We start from the raw sequence: 20,033 nt of genomic DNA on the forward strand, positions 1-20,033 counted from the left end.
GAAAAATGTGTTTATTTGGGCATCGAATCATGACATCACATTCTCAGAATTTTTCTCAAGCCCTATTACAATATTTATGCAAGACTACATGGAAGCAATACTACCATTCCAAATAACAATGATGCACAGAATTCTCCGATGCACACGGATTGGATTATGTGAACAGATCTACTGGTCCGCGTGGATGGAGTCGGTCAAAATCACTAAAATTATGATGATGAAGTCACCAGAGTAATCCATTTTCAGTGAGGTATAGAAAAATTCAATCGTTATTAATGGAGTATGGACACACCTCAATTTTTAGAGACTGAAATTTAAAACACATTTTGAATGAAAGTTAATGTGAATAGAAATATTAAAGTGGAATTTATACTCACTCAATAGGCTAGTCATCGATAATAATGAGTCGTACCTCAAAATTACCTTTTCAAGGTTAAGAGAAAGATTAACATCTAGACAAAATTTCAATAAATTAGACCAAATAAACATAATTTCTGTGGTCAATTGAGTTGAATAAACAAGTGGGAAATTGCTCTTGTATTGTATATAGTATTGTTATTTTTGCTAATAAATTAGCAACACGCATCATTTCCTCTTATCATGTTCATTCATTGTTTATTTCATTTTATTAAATTGAACAAGATTTCCTTTTACCTAATTTTGCCAGATTTTCAACTTTTTTTATCGTTATTTTACATCGCTTCGACCCTGTTAGGGTATGCTGCGATGATGATCAAGACTTTAAATGGTTAGATCGCACCAGTCTACCCGGCCGGGATTTGAATTCGGAACCTTTCGCATGTGAGACAACGAACTTACCCACTGCGCAAAGCCACCGGATGATTTTTTTCATCTTGAATGTTATCAGTATCATTATTTTTATTATCCGTTTTCTTCTACACAACTGATAGTCTTTTTTACAGTTCTATCTCTCCCCTCGGCTTTTCGATAAAATGTCAATAGAAAAATTGTATTTACCCATACTTGAATGAATTTGAAACATTGCATTCGAAGAAACCATCAGAAAGCTAACTTTCAGGGAAATTCATGACAAATTAAAAATTTTCGACAATCATCATAAAAATCAAATCAACCAATATAGCTATCGTAATAATCTTTTAACTTCGACTTAATGACATTAAAACAAACATCCTAAGCTATGATTGAATTCATTTGAAGCATGATATTCAAAGATATTCCCGGAATTATGATTTTCAAAAGATACAAAATTTTTGAAAATGTTCGAATAAATGAACATAACGATTATTCCTATTGCCTTCGTCTCCGAACTCGGTCAAAGGGACATCCAAATAAATTTTTAAAGCCATCATTCAATCAATTCAGAAGATTTTCTTTTAGTTATCGTGGGACAACCAATTTTCGAAAAAAAATCAAAAATTAAAAACTAATCGATGAATTAAATTTCTATTAATAGCGATCGATAGGGCTCAACAATACTTTATCGCACACATGCATACATATACATATACGTGGGGACACGGTTTAAAAATTTCGTTTTCGGACTTTTTGCATCAATGGATCGATATAACACGAAAAATCGAAAACTTAAATTTGAACGATTAGAATGCTTTTGCTTCCATTCGGAAGCAAAAAGTAAAAAAATAATTTCGAGCAATTAATTTCTCATACTCATGAGAGTTATCTTCGTAACTCTTGTTAAAATTCGTATAATAATTCATGAATAGTAAATGTTTTGTTTTATTTATTAGAGAGTAATGGTCAGTTTTTCTATCATTCTCAACAATTCCATTGTGACAAAAAATGTTTCCTTCTTTCAAATCCACGAATTGTGAATAATTCATGTAAGTGAAATTGAGAGAACAAAAAACTCGAAAACAACAAAACAGAAAAAACAAAAGTGCGGAAGTTCCGACTCCTCGAGGATTTTTTTTCGTTTCTCTTTCCACTTTTTTCTTTTTGATTATTATCAAATAGAGTTGTGTTTTTATTCGCTGCATTCTAATTTTCTTTTTTAGAGATATCAATCATGAAAGAGCATTACCATAATAATAGCATTGGCGTCCATAATAATCCCTTGACATTGCGTTCTCAATTCACACGTTCTTTTCAATTATCTATCATCAATTCCAATCGTAATAACAGTTTTCAAGTGCTAATTGCCTCGTCATTTCTTAACTTCTTCGTAATTACCTTTATTAGTTGCTGATCTCACATGGATCATGTTATGAGTCATTATGACTTTTTTTTGAAATATCATCGATTTCGATGGTCGGGACAGAAGAATCGAACTTTTTTTTCTATTTCATTGATTGTTACATACTAATTTTTAAGTTTACCCTTCGCGTTGGCTTGAAAATAACATGTCTAGGAAATTGTTGACTCACGTAGAAAATTGAAAAAGATAATTTTAAAGTTAATAGAAAAGCTTACGCACTTGAAATTGTATTGGTATTCTATTTAAATTGAAATTCTAGTTGAATCTTGTCGAAAATTCTATTTGTTTGGTGTCCTCTTCTATTGGAAATTATTTAATTTATCTATATATTGTACCGTTTAGTCGAGTTAGTACTTGGATGGGTGACCGCTTAGCCGTATCTTTCCGCGTGGGACTCCTGGCGCTAGGCACAAGAGTATAGGTTATCTTCGAGAAGAATATCCGTGGATTTTTGGAGTGGGGTCCAAGCATGTGAGTGGGAATTATGTAGAGTGGGGGTACGCTCGGAAGGATAAACTTCTATTAGATACCCTATAGGGACCTACTGTGCTCATCGTGTCAGTGTAACCAATAAACACACTAGAATCCCTACAATATCGGCAGGCTGCATGACTGCGGTCTGCCATGGTTTCCATCAGTAAAAAGAGAGGAGGGTGAGGCAGGCAGGGTGCAGGTGTTAAATCGAGAATTGTACTTCGATAACAAGTAAAATTAATAAAATAATTTAGCTATTTGATCTCTAATAGAAAAAATTAATAGATTGAGATTCTTCTACAATTTATTCTGTTGCGATTTTTTTACAATTACAGAAAAAAATCGGTCTTAGGTTTTGTCATAAGAAATAAAAAACATATATTGCAAAAAAAACTTTGAAAATTTATGCCCAAGAATTTCTATAGAAGAAATCTCGAGAGAATAAGTCATATTGAGAAACATCAAAATCTATGAAGTTTTTTGTATCAAATTGTCTATCCGATTCACAATGGGAAATGGAACTCAGTTCTACCCATTGGTACATATTAAAAAACCACATGACCAGGATAACTTTGATGAATTGTTGTTATGGAACCTGTTATAATCTTGACTTTTCTTATATAAAATGTTGTGCGCTGCGTTCAATGTACAATGTTCTCTACTATGGAAGAGCCTTGTGCAGGCTATGCTGACTTTCTCGAATAAAGAATAATAATAATAATAATAATAATAATAATAATAATAATAATAATAATAATGGTAATATTATTTTAAGAGAAGTCGACAAAAAACCAATAGAATTTTGGTAGAATTTCAATGGCAATTCAATAGGATTTTCCAATGAAACCTCTAGGTTTTCCCATTAAGCTTTGTCATACGCGTAATCTCCACAATATTATCTATATTATATTATAATGTGTATGATAATGTTGTGAAAACAGGCTCATTGGATCGCCGGGTAAATCGATTCGAAACGCTGCAATTGAGCTCATTTCACGTGCATAATTCCCAGAATATGAAGCGAAAGCTTTTCTTAATGAGCTCTAATTATATTGACAATCTCTCGGAATTTTTCACGCTTTAATTATGACCTGAAACTTAAGATAATAATGCTTGTTCCACGATTTTTCCGTTCATTGTAAAAACTATCAGAAAAATGAGAACACGAAATATTTGCCTTGCGTCATCATTCATTCATTTCGGTCTCCCACACCGATAGAGAGGATTAGTTATTGTTGAAAAATGAATTTAATTGAAGGCTGGGGTCGATTTGGTTTCGCCAAGTGTGCATTCGTTAATAGTTAATCAATGCACATTTGCAAAGTCTTGTTTGAGTAGACTTTCATCGTTCAACTGGACCAGTATTAACTACACTGTTAAAAATTTTCGTCTGAATTTTCCGTGCCAAATCCCGGAAATTTTCATCGTGTTCAATTACAATTGAAATTTCAGAACATCTCGTCATTAAATTATTCAATTCTTCAATGACAAGATTATTGAACGAAGATTATAATCTTCAAATTCAATAAATTGAATTAGTCAAGTATTCAATGATAAGATTATTGAATTAGTCAATTCAATTATTCTGTAAAAATTCATAAAAATCAGGAAAATTCTGCGAAAAATTGAAAATTCAGGTTATTTTGTTTCTGAATATTCAGGTTCCATTGCAAATTCGATAAAGTTGAAAAATTTCCATCTCACTACCAGTAAAAACTCATGAATTTCCTTAAAACCTACTTAAAACTTGACATTTTATAACCATTTGTCTCCTAAATCCGATTCAATGTTACTCGTAAGCATTACCATCATATTTTCCGTGAAATTTCAAAAAAATGTTACCAGTGTATTAACCCCTTACATCCGGAGCGTTTTGGTTATCAAGCGCGTCGGACGCTTAATGCCACTTAAATCTGATAGCTTTTGATGAATGGATCATAGTAAAACCTATATGTAATTGAACCTACAACCCCTACAATCCCTCTTGTCAATGTTGCTTGTTTGGTTAAATTATTATCCATAGTTTTGGACATATTCAATTTCGAAGAGAGCCATCCATTTAGACTAGGGTCGCTGCCTGACGGCGACCCCGTACTTGAGGGGTTAAAAAATATTCATTTGGTCATGTTCAACTCTTCCATTTATTAATAGTTAATAAACCTCATTGACAATAAATGGATCGTTCTATTAGTGCACTGTAATTTGATTTTCCAAGGAAGGAGAGCCTGCTGTTTATCTGGATATCTGGATCGGGTAGAGGTCATTTGGCCCAAAAACTATTCGTCCAATGATTTCTCATCTAAAAACTGCTTCGTCTAAAAACATTTCGTCCACTTCATTATAGTCCAATTCGACCTTGAATTTCCAAGGGGGTGAGGGTCAGCCGTTGACTCATTTGACATGGAATACCTCATATCCAATCACGATACAAACCCAGTCGAACAGTGGGTTTGTGACTAACATCAAAAACACATTGTATTCCAATTCGCACGATAAATAAACAAAAAACATAATTATCAATAAAGAATTAAATGAAAGTAGAATGAAATTTAAAAAACACGGTACAATCTCCACTAACAATTTGCGGTGAATATGAACGAAGAATCTCATTCATAAATAAATAACGTAAATATTTTACATGATTTATCTGGATGAATTTTTTAAACAATTAGACGAAAATTTGATTAGATCAAATAAAAATGGACGAAAAAATAATTGGACGAAAAACAATTAGACTACTAACATCATTGGACGAACTAATGTTAGACGAAAAGTAATTGAAGGAAAGTCACACCGCGCGTCACTAATTTCTGAATTTCTACAGCATCCAAGGAATTCCAAGAAGTGATTTCTCAACTCTCCAAACTTTTTGTTCATCAAATTTTACGATGCATGAAGTATTTAGCGTGTTATATTGTTTATGAACCTGATACTTTCGACGCATTGGCGAAAGTGAATACTCCTGATATGAGTGAAATCCATCACGAGCCGTTGACGATATCGTTGGGATTTTTTCTTTTTTGCTTCCGAATGGAAGCATTGTAATTGACCAAATTTAAGTTTTCGATTTTTTGTGTTATATCAGCCCATTATGATCCAAAATACGTATGTATGTACGTATGTAACAAACTTTTTCTTCAATTATTCGTCAGTTCAACAATGGAATTCAATCATTTTTTTTCTCAAATGTAGGTCTTACTGAGCCCTACACTGAGAAAAAATTTTTCTAATATCTGAAACATATTTTCTTGAGAGAAGTAAATTATTTTCAATGGCTTAAATCTCAGAATGTGTGCACTTCACGGAACTCGAATAAATTTTCATTTATCACTATCGTTCCGCATTACGTCATGAATATTTTACATATTGCAATATTGGAAATGCATAACGAAAAAATCATGAAAACAATAAAGACTAGAAGATTGATGATTTTTCTACGCTATTTAAGTAAGTTAAAACCATACTTGAGTATAAGAATATTTTAAAGCATAAGGCCTTTCTCGGGTCATGTGAGTTGAGATGCCTGAGAGAATTAAGCAATTGAAGAAAATTTACCTACCTGTCTCAAGAAAATATGTTTCAGATATTAGAACATTTTTAGTGTACATCTTAGTGTATCTACTGCTATTAATTGAAATTCAATTCATTAACGCATTTTTAAAATTTTCGAATTTTTTTCAAAAATTGTTTTTTTTACGATAACTAAAAAAAAATGTTTCATAGTACATTAGAGTACAAGGGCACAAATTTCGTTTTCAACGAATGTGTAGTTTACAGGCCGAGCCGAAGGCGAGGTTGAGGAGTTCGAAAATGAAGACGATAGCAGTACCGTGAGGGCGTCAGTTCTCGGACGGTTAAGGGTAACTCGACCATCAATAACCGATTCTTCGTTTTTTTTCGTCAAATATGAAGTTTGCGGTTTCCTTCGTCATTTTTGATGTTTTTGGGACAAGAACACGTTTGATTTTTATTAAAAAACTTCGGAATTCGATAAGTATTTGTTAAAACAAAACACAGCTCCCCGGATTCAGTTCTCGGACGCCGAAAATTGACTCACTTCAGTTCTCGGACGAAGTGAATGAGAGGGGTTTGGGAGACGGAAAAATATAGGAAATCAATTGTAAAAAATATTTTTGACAGATCTATTCTCATTCCAATAGCCATAAACTTATTACACACGAAATGATAACCATGAATAACCATTATTATTATGAATTAAGAGTAATTGAGCCAAGAGATTTCATCAGTTTATGAACGGAATTCTGCAATTGATCCTTAGTGACGGCAAACCCCCTATCACCCATATAACAAATCCATTCTACCAGTTTCTTCTTATAAAACTCTCCCACAATACACTCAGGGCCAGGTCTGTTGATCCCAGCTTTTGTCTTGCCATTTGCCTTGGCGTATAAGGTTGACTTAGGGATATAATATTCTTCCTGGCCACAATATTTTTTGCTGACTGATCCCAAAGATCTTCCTGTTCTGATCGCCGTCAGAGCACTTTCTAACTGCTCAGGAGTATACTTTGGTGCTTTTGATTTTCTAGGTCGCGAAAGCGTCGCAGGCCTGAAAGAGTCGAAGAACGGATGATTTTTTTTTGTTATTATTCTTGGGAATCATTATTTTTTTTCAAAAACGTGAGAAAAATGTCTCCATGAGAATAAGAGCACTGATAGGCATGAACGCCTGTATGAATAAATTTAATGAAAACATTTAGCGCTTTCTCTAAGATTTTTTTTCAGCAATTTTAGCAACAAAAACGAATAAAAATTTAGCAGAAAAATTTTTTGATATTTACACCTATGAATTTCATTAAACACCTCAACATCTATTTACTTTTTTCAGACCGAATATCTCTTGGACAAATGAAACGGTAAAATTAGATAAAATTCTATATAAAAGGTCCAAAAAATGAATAGAGTTTTCCAATAGAATTCTAATGGATCTCCAAGAGAATTCTCATAGAATTCCNTTTTTTGATATTTACACCTATGAATTTCATTAAACACCTCAACATCTATTTACTTTTTTCAGACCGAATATCTCTTGGACAAATGAAACGGTAAAATTAGATAAAATTCTATATAAAAGGTCCAAAAAATGAATAGAGTTTTCCAATAGAATTCTAATGGATCTCCAAGAGAATTCTCATAGAATTCCACTAGAAATGCAATAGAATTTTTCAGAGGAAGTGCTAAGTCTTTCTGTGCTAAGTTTTTCTGTCAAATTTCTTCATGCGTGCGATTGAGGTTAAGCACATGGATAAACACGTCCGTGAACTGAACCCACCTCGCCTTTGGTGGAATCAGATCTCGGACCCTCAATTTCTCCAATAATTTATTTATTTTTTTAAATTGTCCACGTCTTTATAAACAATTTTTCACTTACATTTTGTTGTTAGATCCTTAAGAAGCCCAGAGGGATTTCACCGTCCGCACACTACATAACACTCCACAGACCCTGTGTGTGTCTTACTGTGTGAACCCTCGAATAAATATAAGTGTAATAATTCTGTACACTTAGTGAAATATTAATAAATATTGCAATTTGGGGAGAATTTATTCTACTTTTGGAGGGAATAACAGAAAATGGCCGTCGAGCACTATGGATATGCAATTAATTTGAAATTCAATCGTAAGGGTGCTCTACGTCCGAGATCTGAATACCCTCCGAGAACTGACGTCCTCACGGTAATCGTTACTGTGATTTTTGTGAAAATTTGCAAATTTTTTTTCTTTTTTGAAAGTCAGAATTCCGCAGATATCTTTGGATTCCTGGCTTCGAATGAACTGTATCATGGCATGAAATGTTTGTATTGATACCCTTAAGTGGAAGTTGAACGATGGTTACGATAACTGACTCCATTGATTTAATTTTTTTATGATAATTTTCAAAAATTTCAAATTTTTCATCAGTTTCCCAGAAAATTAGCTTTTTCATGGTTTCTTCAAATGTGAGGTTTCAAACTCAATCAATTGATTAATAAATATATTTTTTTCAATGATATTCCGTTGAAATTTTGTTATGATATAAATAGTATCATTCCTTCATTTGATCGAGCCAATTGTAATAGCTAGAAAACGATTCAATGAAAATATAAAAGCGAAATTAAAACATGCAATATAGCTTATAAAATCAATGCTACAAAGGAAGAATGAGAATGATGAAAAAATAATGAAAAAAATAAATAAATAAAAAGTTCTATAAGAGAAAATAATAATAAGAATAATAATAATTATAAAATTCAAATGAAGAGAAAATTTGACAGAATTGATTGAAAAGAAACTTATTCAATTTAATGAAATAAAGTAAAATATAAATCACATACGGAAGAAAAAAAAATGCAACATGACCATTCGGAAGCATATTGCTAATTTATTAGCAAAAAAAGCTATACTATATGCTATACATCGGCAATTTCCCACTTGTTTTTTTCGTTTCCATGTAATTTTCAATTTAATTTTCTCTATTATGTTATGTCTCGCTTGTGGAAGAGCAAATTAACTTAGTTTTTATTAGTTTAGAGAGATGACAGTGAATGAAGTGAGCCAACGGTTTCACTTTTTATTTCAACGTAGTTTGTATTATTTTTTTATAAACCTGCACGGAAAGTTGGTACTTTCTCCCCCAGCAAGAGGGTTGAAACTGCATACAGTAGACTCCCGTTATAGTCGCACTCATGGGGGAATAGGGAAAGCGAATTCGGAGAATGCGACTGCATTTCGCTACTCCCACTAAGCGCTCACGCGGGGCGAGATTTCTGAGAACTGGAGTCATAAAATAAAAATATTCAGGATTTAATTTTCGTTTTATTAAATCTACCGCTTCATCAAATAATTTTAATCATTACGTTAACATTTCATTATTCATTTGATTAACTTTTTTTTTATAATCAACCGATTTTTTTATTACGAAACTTTTTATTATCAAAGTGGTTTTGGTCTACTAGTTTCAGTTGAAGATTCAACTTAATTCTCTCTTTTCAATTTTTTTTATCGGCAACCGTGCTGTTATTTTTATCATTCTAATTAATTACCTAATTCACGACTAATTCATGATAGTCCAGATCTCTCTAATTGGATTTCATTATCGAAAATTCATATTTAGAGTATTTTATTTTTCGACTTTCCTGGAATCGCGAGACAATGCGTCCTCGAAGTTAACGTTAAAGTGTTTACTCCGGGGCCCGTGACTAATAGAGTGGTGGAAGCGGCCGAGTTCCGAAAAATCAGTATGAGGGGAAATGTGACTGTAACGGGAGTTGACTGTACTTTCCTGCCTACCAGAAAAAATAAATAATAATTGGGAATAATGATTTCACTATAATTTCGGGAAATCTTGTTGAACATTTTATTCATTTTGTAATAATTCGTTCAGAAAATGGACTTGGTCAGGTTCTCATCAGACATTATCTGATCATGTCTACCTGATCAGAACTTGATCTGAACCCTGTAGTTTTTCGCATCCGATCTGCTCGATCAGAACTTGGTCAGGTTCTCATCAGGAATCACCGGATCAATCGAACCTTAAAAAACCTAATCAAGTTCTGATCGTGCTTCAGGTGGGCCTGAAGCATATTCCACTCGGGTAACTTTAGTTAAATTATTTAGTAAAAACTAATAACTTATGAAAATTCATTGTGATTTTCAATCAGGAGATGCGGTAGTGTCTCTGGCCAAGTGAGAGCGCAACAGAGCCCCGCAAACTTTAACTCAAGAAACTGAGTTGAAGTTTTGCATTAAAGAAGCGAATTTATATAGCGTTCCACATCTTTGTGACGTCATAGGAAATGATTAGGTGGGATTTAGGGATAGGAAGGGAACTGAATTTCAGTTCGCAAAGTTGGACTAATGGTAGTGGTGTGCGCACGCTCACGGACAATTTAGCGACACTCGGCCACTGTTTTTTACACGGAGCCACTATCTGTTTGTTTCATACGTGTTTATACTCAATTGAAAAATCAGTGTATCACTCACAGACGTCTGTGTATAACTCGAATCTGTGCACATAAAAGCGTGAAAAACAACGTTCAACTTCGATTATTTCACAGTGTTATAAGAATCTATGTACAGTATATATAAAAATGCCGGAAAAAAACGTTTATGCACAAAATCAATGAGTATTTCAAATCGTGTGCGTCTAGAAATGTACACGTGAGCAAAAACGCCTATGAAATTAACGTTTCTGATTTCATCAGTCGTGTGGAAATCATTAAGCATCATTAAAAAAAACTTTGAGAATATGTCAGTAATGTCTAAGTAATGAAAGAGGAATTAAATCGTCGGACGTAATTAATTCTTCACTCGTAAAGAATAATATATAAAAATAAATAAAAAAGAGATTGAAATATTTTTGTACTCAGTCTTCAAGTATCTTCAAGGACATTTTCAAAACCGTGTAACAGTAATAAAACGTCACCACTGCCCTATCAAGACAGTGATTCAAAGAGATCTACAAATTAGTACTTATCGTATATATCATTAAACGTGAGTCACGACTGCCCATTTCTCTCTTGTCCTTGCATGCGAATGAGAACAAATTGTTAAAATGGAAATTTATTATACTTCACTCCTATTCTTTGTCACTTCGCACGAAATAGTATAGTATTCAAGAAATTTGTAATTATCGAATGACTGATTGAATTACGTTCCCATCGAGGATGAAATATACATCTGAAAGTTGATGAATTTCATTCAGCTTCCTAAATTGATATTTGGTTTCGTAATCATTCGTGAAATCACCATCACCAAGAGGTCATTCAAATTCATAATTCCATACCATGATCTGCATCTTTTTCAGTGACTGCAACTTGAGGAGGTTCACCCCGGGTAAAATACTTTTTCGTTTTCCGAGAGAAAAAATTTGAAATACAATCTTACGCGTGATTTTCCCTCAGGTATCCGATTTTGTAAGTTACATATGTCTCGGACCGCTAAAAATGAGCGATTCGTTTTTTTTTTAGTTTGAAAATCAAATTTTAAAAAATTTCCAACGTATTTTTTTTTCAAATAGTTTTGCGAATATGATCACAATTTTCGCTCCGTAATTATGAAAAATGCCGGAGCAGATCCATTTTTAAGTTTATTTGTGAACCAAAAAAGTCGTTATTTTCAATGGATCAATTATATTCTCGAAAATTTGTATAAGTATCAATTAGAATGAATGAATTTCCGTAAGAAGAATGGAAAATTAATGGAAACCGTGCAGAAAAGAACGCCTATTCGAATTTCAGGGAGGAAGTGCACTGGCGCAATCTAGATTACTATAAGAGGAGTCCTTTGAACTATAGAGTAACAAAAGACTAAGTGTGAGCATTGATAAATGAAGTGTGTATATAATGTTTGGGCAAGAAATTTTGTTTCTTGAAATATTAATAGAAATTTTGATAGACGAATAAATTTCAAAGTGTATCTTCTCTCGCATTTTTGATAATTAAGAAGCGAAAGCAATTTTGACCGACGAAATTATATTCCTGAGGTAAAATCACGCAAAAAAAAATATTAAAATTTTTTTCTCGAAAAATGAACACGTTATTTTCTTGGGGTGAACCTACTCTTAAAGGAAAATATGACAAGATCTTTTTTCAAATTGAGAAAATACCTTACAAAAAATATCTTCTGATGAACTTCTCCAAAATGAGTGATTCCTGAGGGATTCACAAAATTATGTCAAACTTGACGTTTACTCCACTATAGTTGAGCTCTTTGAACGGAATTTAATAACAGAATTTCATGAGATGGTGGAAGGATACAATGTATCTCAAAGCTCTTATATGAATATTCTGGTGATATGAGAAATGCATCACGTTAGTGAGAGATCATATACCGGGAACTGCAATGTAGATAGCGTGCGATGGAATACCGTTTGATGTCAATATGTTTGTGGGTCTTGTAACACGCATTAATGAGTCGATAAATTAACCTCGTGGAGATTGATGAAATCGTCAAATCAATAGTTCATTACACAGCTATAATTACCTTGCAATGTGATCCCAATGACCTCATAGTCAACTATTCAATTAGTGTTGAAAACTCAACAATTCAACACCACAATATTCAATATCTATTTATCACTTTGATGTTTGAGTGCAGGATTACAAGAATTAAATGTCCACTTCCATTGACGTTATTCGAACTTCTGCAGACTCATCAGTCTCTTGTTATTTACTTTCGCAAGTCACTTCTCCCCAGAAATAATTGGCTGTAACACTTTGCATCATTGAAACCAACTTTTCACAGTTTTCATTTTGTAATCCACGACATGACGTGAGAGAATTTGTATTTTTAAATGACCCACTTAATACCGTACAATTTTCGTTCGACATTTTGACGTGTGAGCCTCAATTCTGACAGACCGATTTCCCAGTTCTATTTCCAAATTCGACATTTTCACGCCATTCAAAATTATCTGCTACCGCAGCACTTTGCAAAATTCGCAGATTTTTTGTTTTTCTTGAAATCTTCGTCACATTTACATAATCAAACCGTCATAATTTTTACGAGAAATACAATTAAAAGTATAAAAATACATGGATCGACCAAAGTTCTCATCAATTCAATAAATACATATAACAATGGCTCTCAATACCTACCCAAAAATTCGTTATAATTCTTGAGAAATAAAATAACTGATCGTTTGGTTTGAGTGTCGGGCGGCAAGAGGCCTGAAATTCGAAAATGAGGTGGCAGCTACCCAACCGCCCCAAGTGGAAATTGCTTCAGACCCACCTGAAGCACGATCAGAACTTGATCAGGTTTTTGTAAGGTTCGACTGGTCCGGTGATTCCTGATGAGAACCTGACCAAGTTCTGATCCAGCAGATCGGATCCGAAAAACTACAGGCGGGTTCAGATCAAGTTCTGATCAGGTAGACGTGATCATATTCAAGGTATGTCAGTTGACACCTTGACTCAATCAATATTTAGTGAACCCCTCAAGTACGGCGTTTATATCGTGCAGTGCGTCCTCATGGGCCAGCGGCTTTCCGTCAACTCGAATTCGTTGCTCAGTACGCGATAACTTCTATACTGATGATCAGTAAATTATGAACTCAAATTTAATGATAGTCTTGAGCTTTCATCAAAAAGTTGTGCAATTATGGAATTCCTTTCGACATATTTTTTTGGAATTTTTAAGGGATTTATAGCGTGATCAGGGGGGTCGGAAAAAGTCAAGAAATTGATGATTTTTTAAAATACATTCTTTGATTCTTTTAAAACCCCTACGCAAAATCTTAGATAGCCTAGGAGAATCGGTGGAACAGGAATTTTCCTAAAAAATGCATTTCAACACGGGCCTTTATGGGAATTCAGAAAGAAAATTAAAAATAGAAAAAAGACCGTTTTTCTTATAGTTGGACTTTCTCATAGATAAATTTCGAATAGGATGATTTTTTTTGTAAAATTTTATAGTACATACTTTCTGCGATGTTCAACTCTAAAAAATGGCAATTTCGTGAAATTATTTCTTATTTGATTCAAGTAGCTATTGTTACCTTCATCAAAAATATATGGGGATAGGAAAACTCAATAACTTATGAGAATGCAATAAATTACGTAATTGAGAATTTTTTCCGGAAATCCATAGGGACTAACTTTTGGGTGGTATTGTCTTGGGATATATCTTAAGGATATTTAAATACGTCTTCCAAGTTAGCATCTTTTATTTCATCTAAATTTCAGTTTTGCGCAAAATCTTGCCATCCCATACGTTTTAATAATTTTTATCGTTGAAAGAACGATTTTTTCAAAATATGTATTTTGAACAATATTTTATTACATTCCACACGTCGCTCTTGTTGGTTTAGCCTCTAATAATCATGTGTATTTCATAAAACCTCATCCATTCGTTTCGTGAAATTTCCGGTTCTGATGAACCTCCCTAGTACCAAAAAAAATGTTCTAACGATTTTCCCCAGCACCACCCATTACCAAGAGAATTCGAGAACAACAATATAAGCTATGGCGACTCAAATAGTTCCACTATTGAAAGACAGATCGTGCAATTTTACAATCATAGAAACAATCGGAACCATTACCTACGATTGTGACATCAGACGGAATCGAGTTGTCTCAGAATCTTGAGAAATGATCGGATGAAAGTGGGATAGTAGTTGGCATGGCGCAGTATAATGCAGTGAAACTAGGTCCATTGTCACACAGGTCAGGTCACCAGCCCCATACATTCGCTTCTCCTCTCGTGACAAAGGTGTCAAGTTTCGTAACGAAGCTTGGTGGTGAGTGAGGGGGCATTTTCGAAAGCCGCCCACCCAAGCTCACCGGGCCACATGTGACCCGATTAGTCATTGGCGAATGGGGTCAATTTTTTTTCATAAAATTGATTTTTATGTTTCCCCCTTTTAGCCCATAAAAATGCCACAAAAAATTATAGTCATGGTTGGAGAGTGAAACTTGATTCTGTATGGGTTTTCATCGTGATTCAGAATAAGATAAGGATGTTTTTGAAAGTTTTGAAGAGATAAAACGAAATACGTCAATTTGATTTTTCCAAACTGATAAAGTTTTGATAGATACCGTCAAATTTAGAGAAAAAAATCTTTGTAGCAGAACCAGTATTGTGGCGCAAACTTGAGGCAATAAAAATTTTATTACATCACGAATTTCATATCCCAAATGAGTGTTCTAATATGGGGATGTTAAGTGAATTTCCTCGACCCCGGTGAAATTGACTGGTGGTCTGGCGGAGGGATTGAGAGACTAGAGTTCCTTTCCACACGAAGTAATCTAGAGACGTAAGCAGCTCAAGTTGTGATCAGTCGCCTGAATAATTTCATCATTGGAAGTTCAGAAAGAGATATCAAACAGATTTGTTGCGATAAGTCATCACATTGAACTTCACCTAGTGATGCCGCGAGAGACTTTACGAGACAGTACTTTGGAGAGATGATCTCGGTCTCAATGAATATGGAAATCTTTGGTCTCGTCTCAGTCTCAAAATACGCAGCATCGACTCCTCTCGTGATGACTCCGAGTCAATGAATCTCATCTCGGGCTCAAATTTCTCGTATTTTTAATGTAAAATCTCGGTTTTTGTCTCGCCTTGTCTCATCGCGATTTTCTACACATAAAAAACGCTAAAAACTGGAAACCGAAGGGAGATAAATTGCCTTGGAGTCATTACGACAGTAGTTGATGCTGCGTATTTGGAGACTGAGATGAGACCAAAAATTTCCACGTTCACTGAGACCGAGACAATCCCTCCAAAGTATTGTCTCGGGATGTCTCGTAAAGTCTCTCGCGGCATCCCTAACTTCACCCCTCACCTCCACGCCGATCTTTGATTTTCTCAATTTATTCGTTTAATTGAACACCATCTGTGAATTCTGCCCCTTAAATTTACATCTAACATTAAAAATAACCGTCATTCACCAGTAATTAATTTCCGTTTTTATTTTTGTTTCAGTCTAACCAGGGTGGTGAGGACTCCGACGAAGATACCCAGTGCGCCCTGAGCGAGAATTGGACTTTCGAGAAGAAGACCCGCCGTTGGTCCCGAGTCTGTGACGTCACTCAGGCAAACCTCGAGCGTCTCCAAGCGATTGCGGGTCAGATCCCCTCCGAGGAAGACTCCCTTGAAGACCGTCTTGAAGCCGAGGAAGCCTCTGACACAATGATCGACAACCGCTTTGCTACCTCTCCGCATCCTCTCCCGGACGAAATGTCACCAAAATTCCGTAGAACCGGTTCAGAACGTCTTCGCGACGGTGCCAAAGCTTTCCTCCGCCGAGTGGAATCCCTGAAATCTCGTCGTCGAAAGCGTCAGAACCGCGAGGGTGTCGTAATAAGTGGTCCCCAAGTTCTGGACATGATGTCAATGCAACAAAAAATGAAAGACCTGAACTGCGTCGACGTCTCGCCCACCGGTGTATCTCCAATGACCTTCGATCTCCTTCCTCCATCCCCCCTGAACCGCCCCATCTCACCCTTGACCCTGCCCCCCTCCCCGTATCACCTGCCTGTTCAAACAAATCTGCCGTTAACTAGTCCCTTCGGAGACGACTCCTCCAGCTATTGCTCTGATGGCTCCCAAGGTGGTGGTCCCACCCCTGCACCCCCGCGCAACAAAATGAACAAAGCAAGAAAGTTCCTCTATCGGAATCGTGAGGACCAAGGTGCTCTGAGTGACTCAGAGTGTCAACCATCAAGCTGGAGGCACAGATACTTAAAAGATGCAAATAGCAATCACACAAAAATCTTTGAGTACGTGAATATACACCCCCAGAACCAACATCAGAATCAAACTTTGAGTCCGAAGCCAGAGAAAAAGTTGAAGGAAATCAATACCAGAGGAGGGAGTTTGAATCTCGGTAAAGACTCACAGAGGTATCGAGACAAATTATCTAAAGATGATAAATCATCAAAACGAGAAGAGAAGCTGCATAAGAGCTTTAGACATGTTCGTGACGACTCTTATAAAGAGTGTAAACAACTAGCAAAGGAGGTGACGGTGACGGTTTATCGGGAGAAGTCGAGATCAAGGAGTTCTGAGTTGGCGAGTCAAGAGAGCAGTTCGACTATGGCCAGCAGAGATTCAGATCAAGAAGAAGAGTCACCGAGGCTTAAGAGTAGTGTCGTGAGGTGGCACAGCTTTCAGAGAGGCTCTCTTTATCCTGAACCATTGGACCCATTATGTCAGAGGGCAATGGCGTCCATGTCTTGTGGACAACTTTTGGTGCTGAGGAAGCTTGCTCTGTTGAAATTGACAGCTTGCATGGAGCGCTATTGTCCAACTCATCGCACTGGCTGGAACTGGGAGCTGCCGAAGTTCATTAGGAAGATCAAATCCCCGGATTATAAGGACAAAACTGTGTTCGGAGTTCCATTATTGCTTTCACTGCAGAGAACTGGTCAGGCCTTGCCTAAGTGCATACAGATTGCTTTGAGGTGGTTGAGAGCCAACGCTTTGGACCAAATTGGAATATTCAGAAAGAGTGGAGTTAGATCGAGGATTCAGAAGCTCAAAGCAATGACTGAGATTCAAGGGGACAATATCAATTTTGATGGACAACAGGCATTCGATGTTGCTGATTTGGTGAAGCAGTATTTCAGGGAATTACCCGAGGCATTGCTGACGAATAAGTTGTCCGAGACATTCATTGCCATTTTTCAACACGTTCCGGTGGAGCTGAGACCCGATGCCGTACAATGCGTCTTACTGCTGTTGCCGGATGAGCATCGGGAGGCGCTGGAGACGCTTCTCGATTTTCTTAATCACGTGGCGAGCAACTCTCCGTATAACCAGATGACTGCGTCCAATCTAGCGGTGTGTTTGGCACCAAGTTTGTTCCACTTCAACCATACAAATTCGAATGTAGCTAATCGATCGAGCAGTGTTTCACCGAGGAGGAGGAAGACGGTGGGAACTCCGGATCAGAGAGAGCTGTCGGAGAATAAAGCCGCTCATGATTGTCTATTGTATTTGATCAAACTTCACCGGGAGTTGTTTATGGTGAGCGGAAATGGTTTATTTTCTGTAGCGAAGTAGTGAAATGAGATAAGTTGAATGATTTCATATGTAAATCGATTTTTCCCCGTGTCTTTGAATCTAAGGGGGATGAACCTGTTTCATCATTATGTTCTCATAAAGGAATATTGGGGCTAAGGAAATTGTCGGATTGAAAATGTCGTCATTTCCAATTCTCGGGATTCAAAATGAAAGTTGATTTCACTTGTTCTTCTTTGAGTTCGAAATTGACATTCAAATTATTGTACAAATGCCTGGAAATTTAATAGGTTTAGTACAATGCATAGCAGAAGCTTCTTGTAAGTCCCAAAATAAAGATGGCGCGCCACTTTATGCCACCAGAAGTGCCAATGACAATGAGGGAGAGAGAGAGACTTTTTCCAAATGATGGTTAGATTTGATGGCAGTGATGTTATTTGCAGTTGAATGATTATACAATTATCATATATTTTATCGAATAAACAAATTAATTTCACGATTTTCTGCTATCGAAGTTGGGCTAATGTGAGAAGTCATTCTTGGTGGCGCCACCTACGTTGAGTTTCTCCTATCGCCAGTCTCATTTCCAATATCGTGGTGGCACCAGTTTTTGAATGGTTAAGGGGTACTTACCCATCAATATCAGATTATCCGTGTCTTTTCCCGTCAAATGTGAAATATCAACTTTAGAAGTCAATTCGAATGTTTTTTTAGATCGAAAGATACTTGATTTCGATTGACAAAGTTGGGAATTGGACAAATATTTGTGAAAATAAAATATAGGGGTTTGCGCGAAGAAAATTTTGGAAATTGTTTATGAAACACATATTCAGAGCAATTTTATTGTTATTTCAACAGTAAAAACCTGATTAAAGACTAGTGAATGAGCTATCTCCAACTGTTTTCTCTTCACCCTTCTTTTCTTCGCCACAACGTTGGGATTCTTCTTCTTAGTTGGAGTCAATTTCTTTTTTCGGAGTTTCTCTTCCAGACCCTTCTTTTATTTTGATTGTATGAACTCAAGTCCTCTTATTTCGTATTCTGTGAACCCAAATCTTGAATGCCGTATTTCTTATAAATTCTCGTTGTCTTCGGTTTGTTTCAATCTGTATCGATTAAAAAATTATCGAACACTTCATAGAAGCCGCTTAAAATCAATTGTTTGCTTAAATTTTGCCTCCAGATCCTCATGAAGTGATCACTGAATCCAAGCGTTACTACATAAGGCTCGATAAATAGATCAAATGATCAAGCACCCCGGATAAATGTAGTTTTAGAAAATTATTGCACTCAGTGTAACATAAATGAATATTGCAATTTGTGCAAAAATAACTGCACTTCGAGAGGAAAAAAATGAAAATGGACTTTGATGCCTCTGAATATTTATTCCTTCAAAATTATGCTCCAACGGTGCTTTAAATTCGGATATTTGGGTCCCATTCGAAAACTGGTACGACCACGCTACAGTGAAAACTCCAAGATAGAATATGCCAACTTGGAGCATTCTCCAAGAAAAATATTTATGTTATTAGGCCCGATAAACCGCGATTCTAACCTCGCTTCGCTTGGGCCCAATGACATAAAATATTCTACGTCACACGGCGATAGAAGTATTATGTGACGAATGTATTATAATCCTCACCTTCGGCTCGGAAAATCTGTAATAGTATATTTCGTGGGAAGTTGGCGGCCCGAGTCGAAGCCGAGGGTTGCCAATCACACGAGCTGAAAATTTCCGTCTCACATGTATCGAACAATATTTTTTGACAGTGATGTTACGTTCAGCGACTGGCTGAACTGTGCCTCTTTCGTTCACAAATAAACGAAAAGACGTTTCGTTTACTTTTCGGTTATAAGTTAGTGAAAAGGAATTTTTCGGTACGAGGTGAATATAGCAG

General features: G+C 35.8%; 1 protein-coding gene across 1 annotated transcript in view; it reads left to right on the forward strand.

The window, feature by feature from the left end:
• The window catches only part of LOC107042491, a 360,805-nt gene that overhangs the window by 333,997 nt on the left and 6,775 nt on the right, over window positions 1–20,033 (forward strand). The window contains exon 12 of the mRNA XM_015263549.1: window positions 16,096–18,141. Coding sequence (XP_015119035.1) covers window positions 16,096–18,141 — 2,046 coding nt within the window. The remainder of the gene's footprint in view (window positions 1–16,095; window positions 18,142–20,033) is intronic.

Source organism: Diachasma alloeum, unplaced genomic scaffold (assembly GCF_001412515.2).
Source record: "Diachasma alloeum isolate Michigan unplaced genomic scaffold, Dall2.0 Dall_scaffold_00480, whole genome shotgun sequence".
NCBI classification, from domain to species: domain Eukaryota; kingdom Metazoa; phylum Arthropoda; class Insecta; order Hymenoptera; family Braconidae; genus Diachasma; species Diachasma alloeum.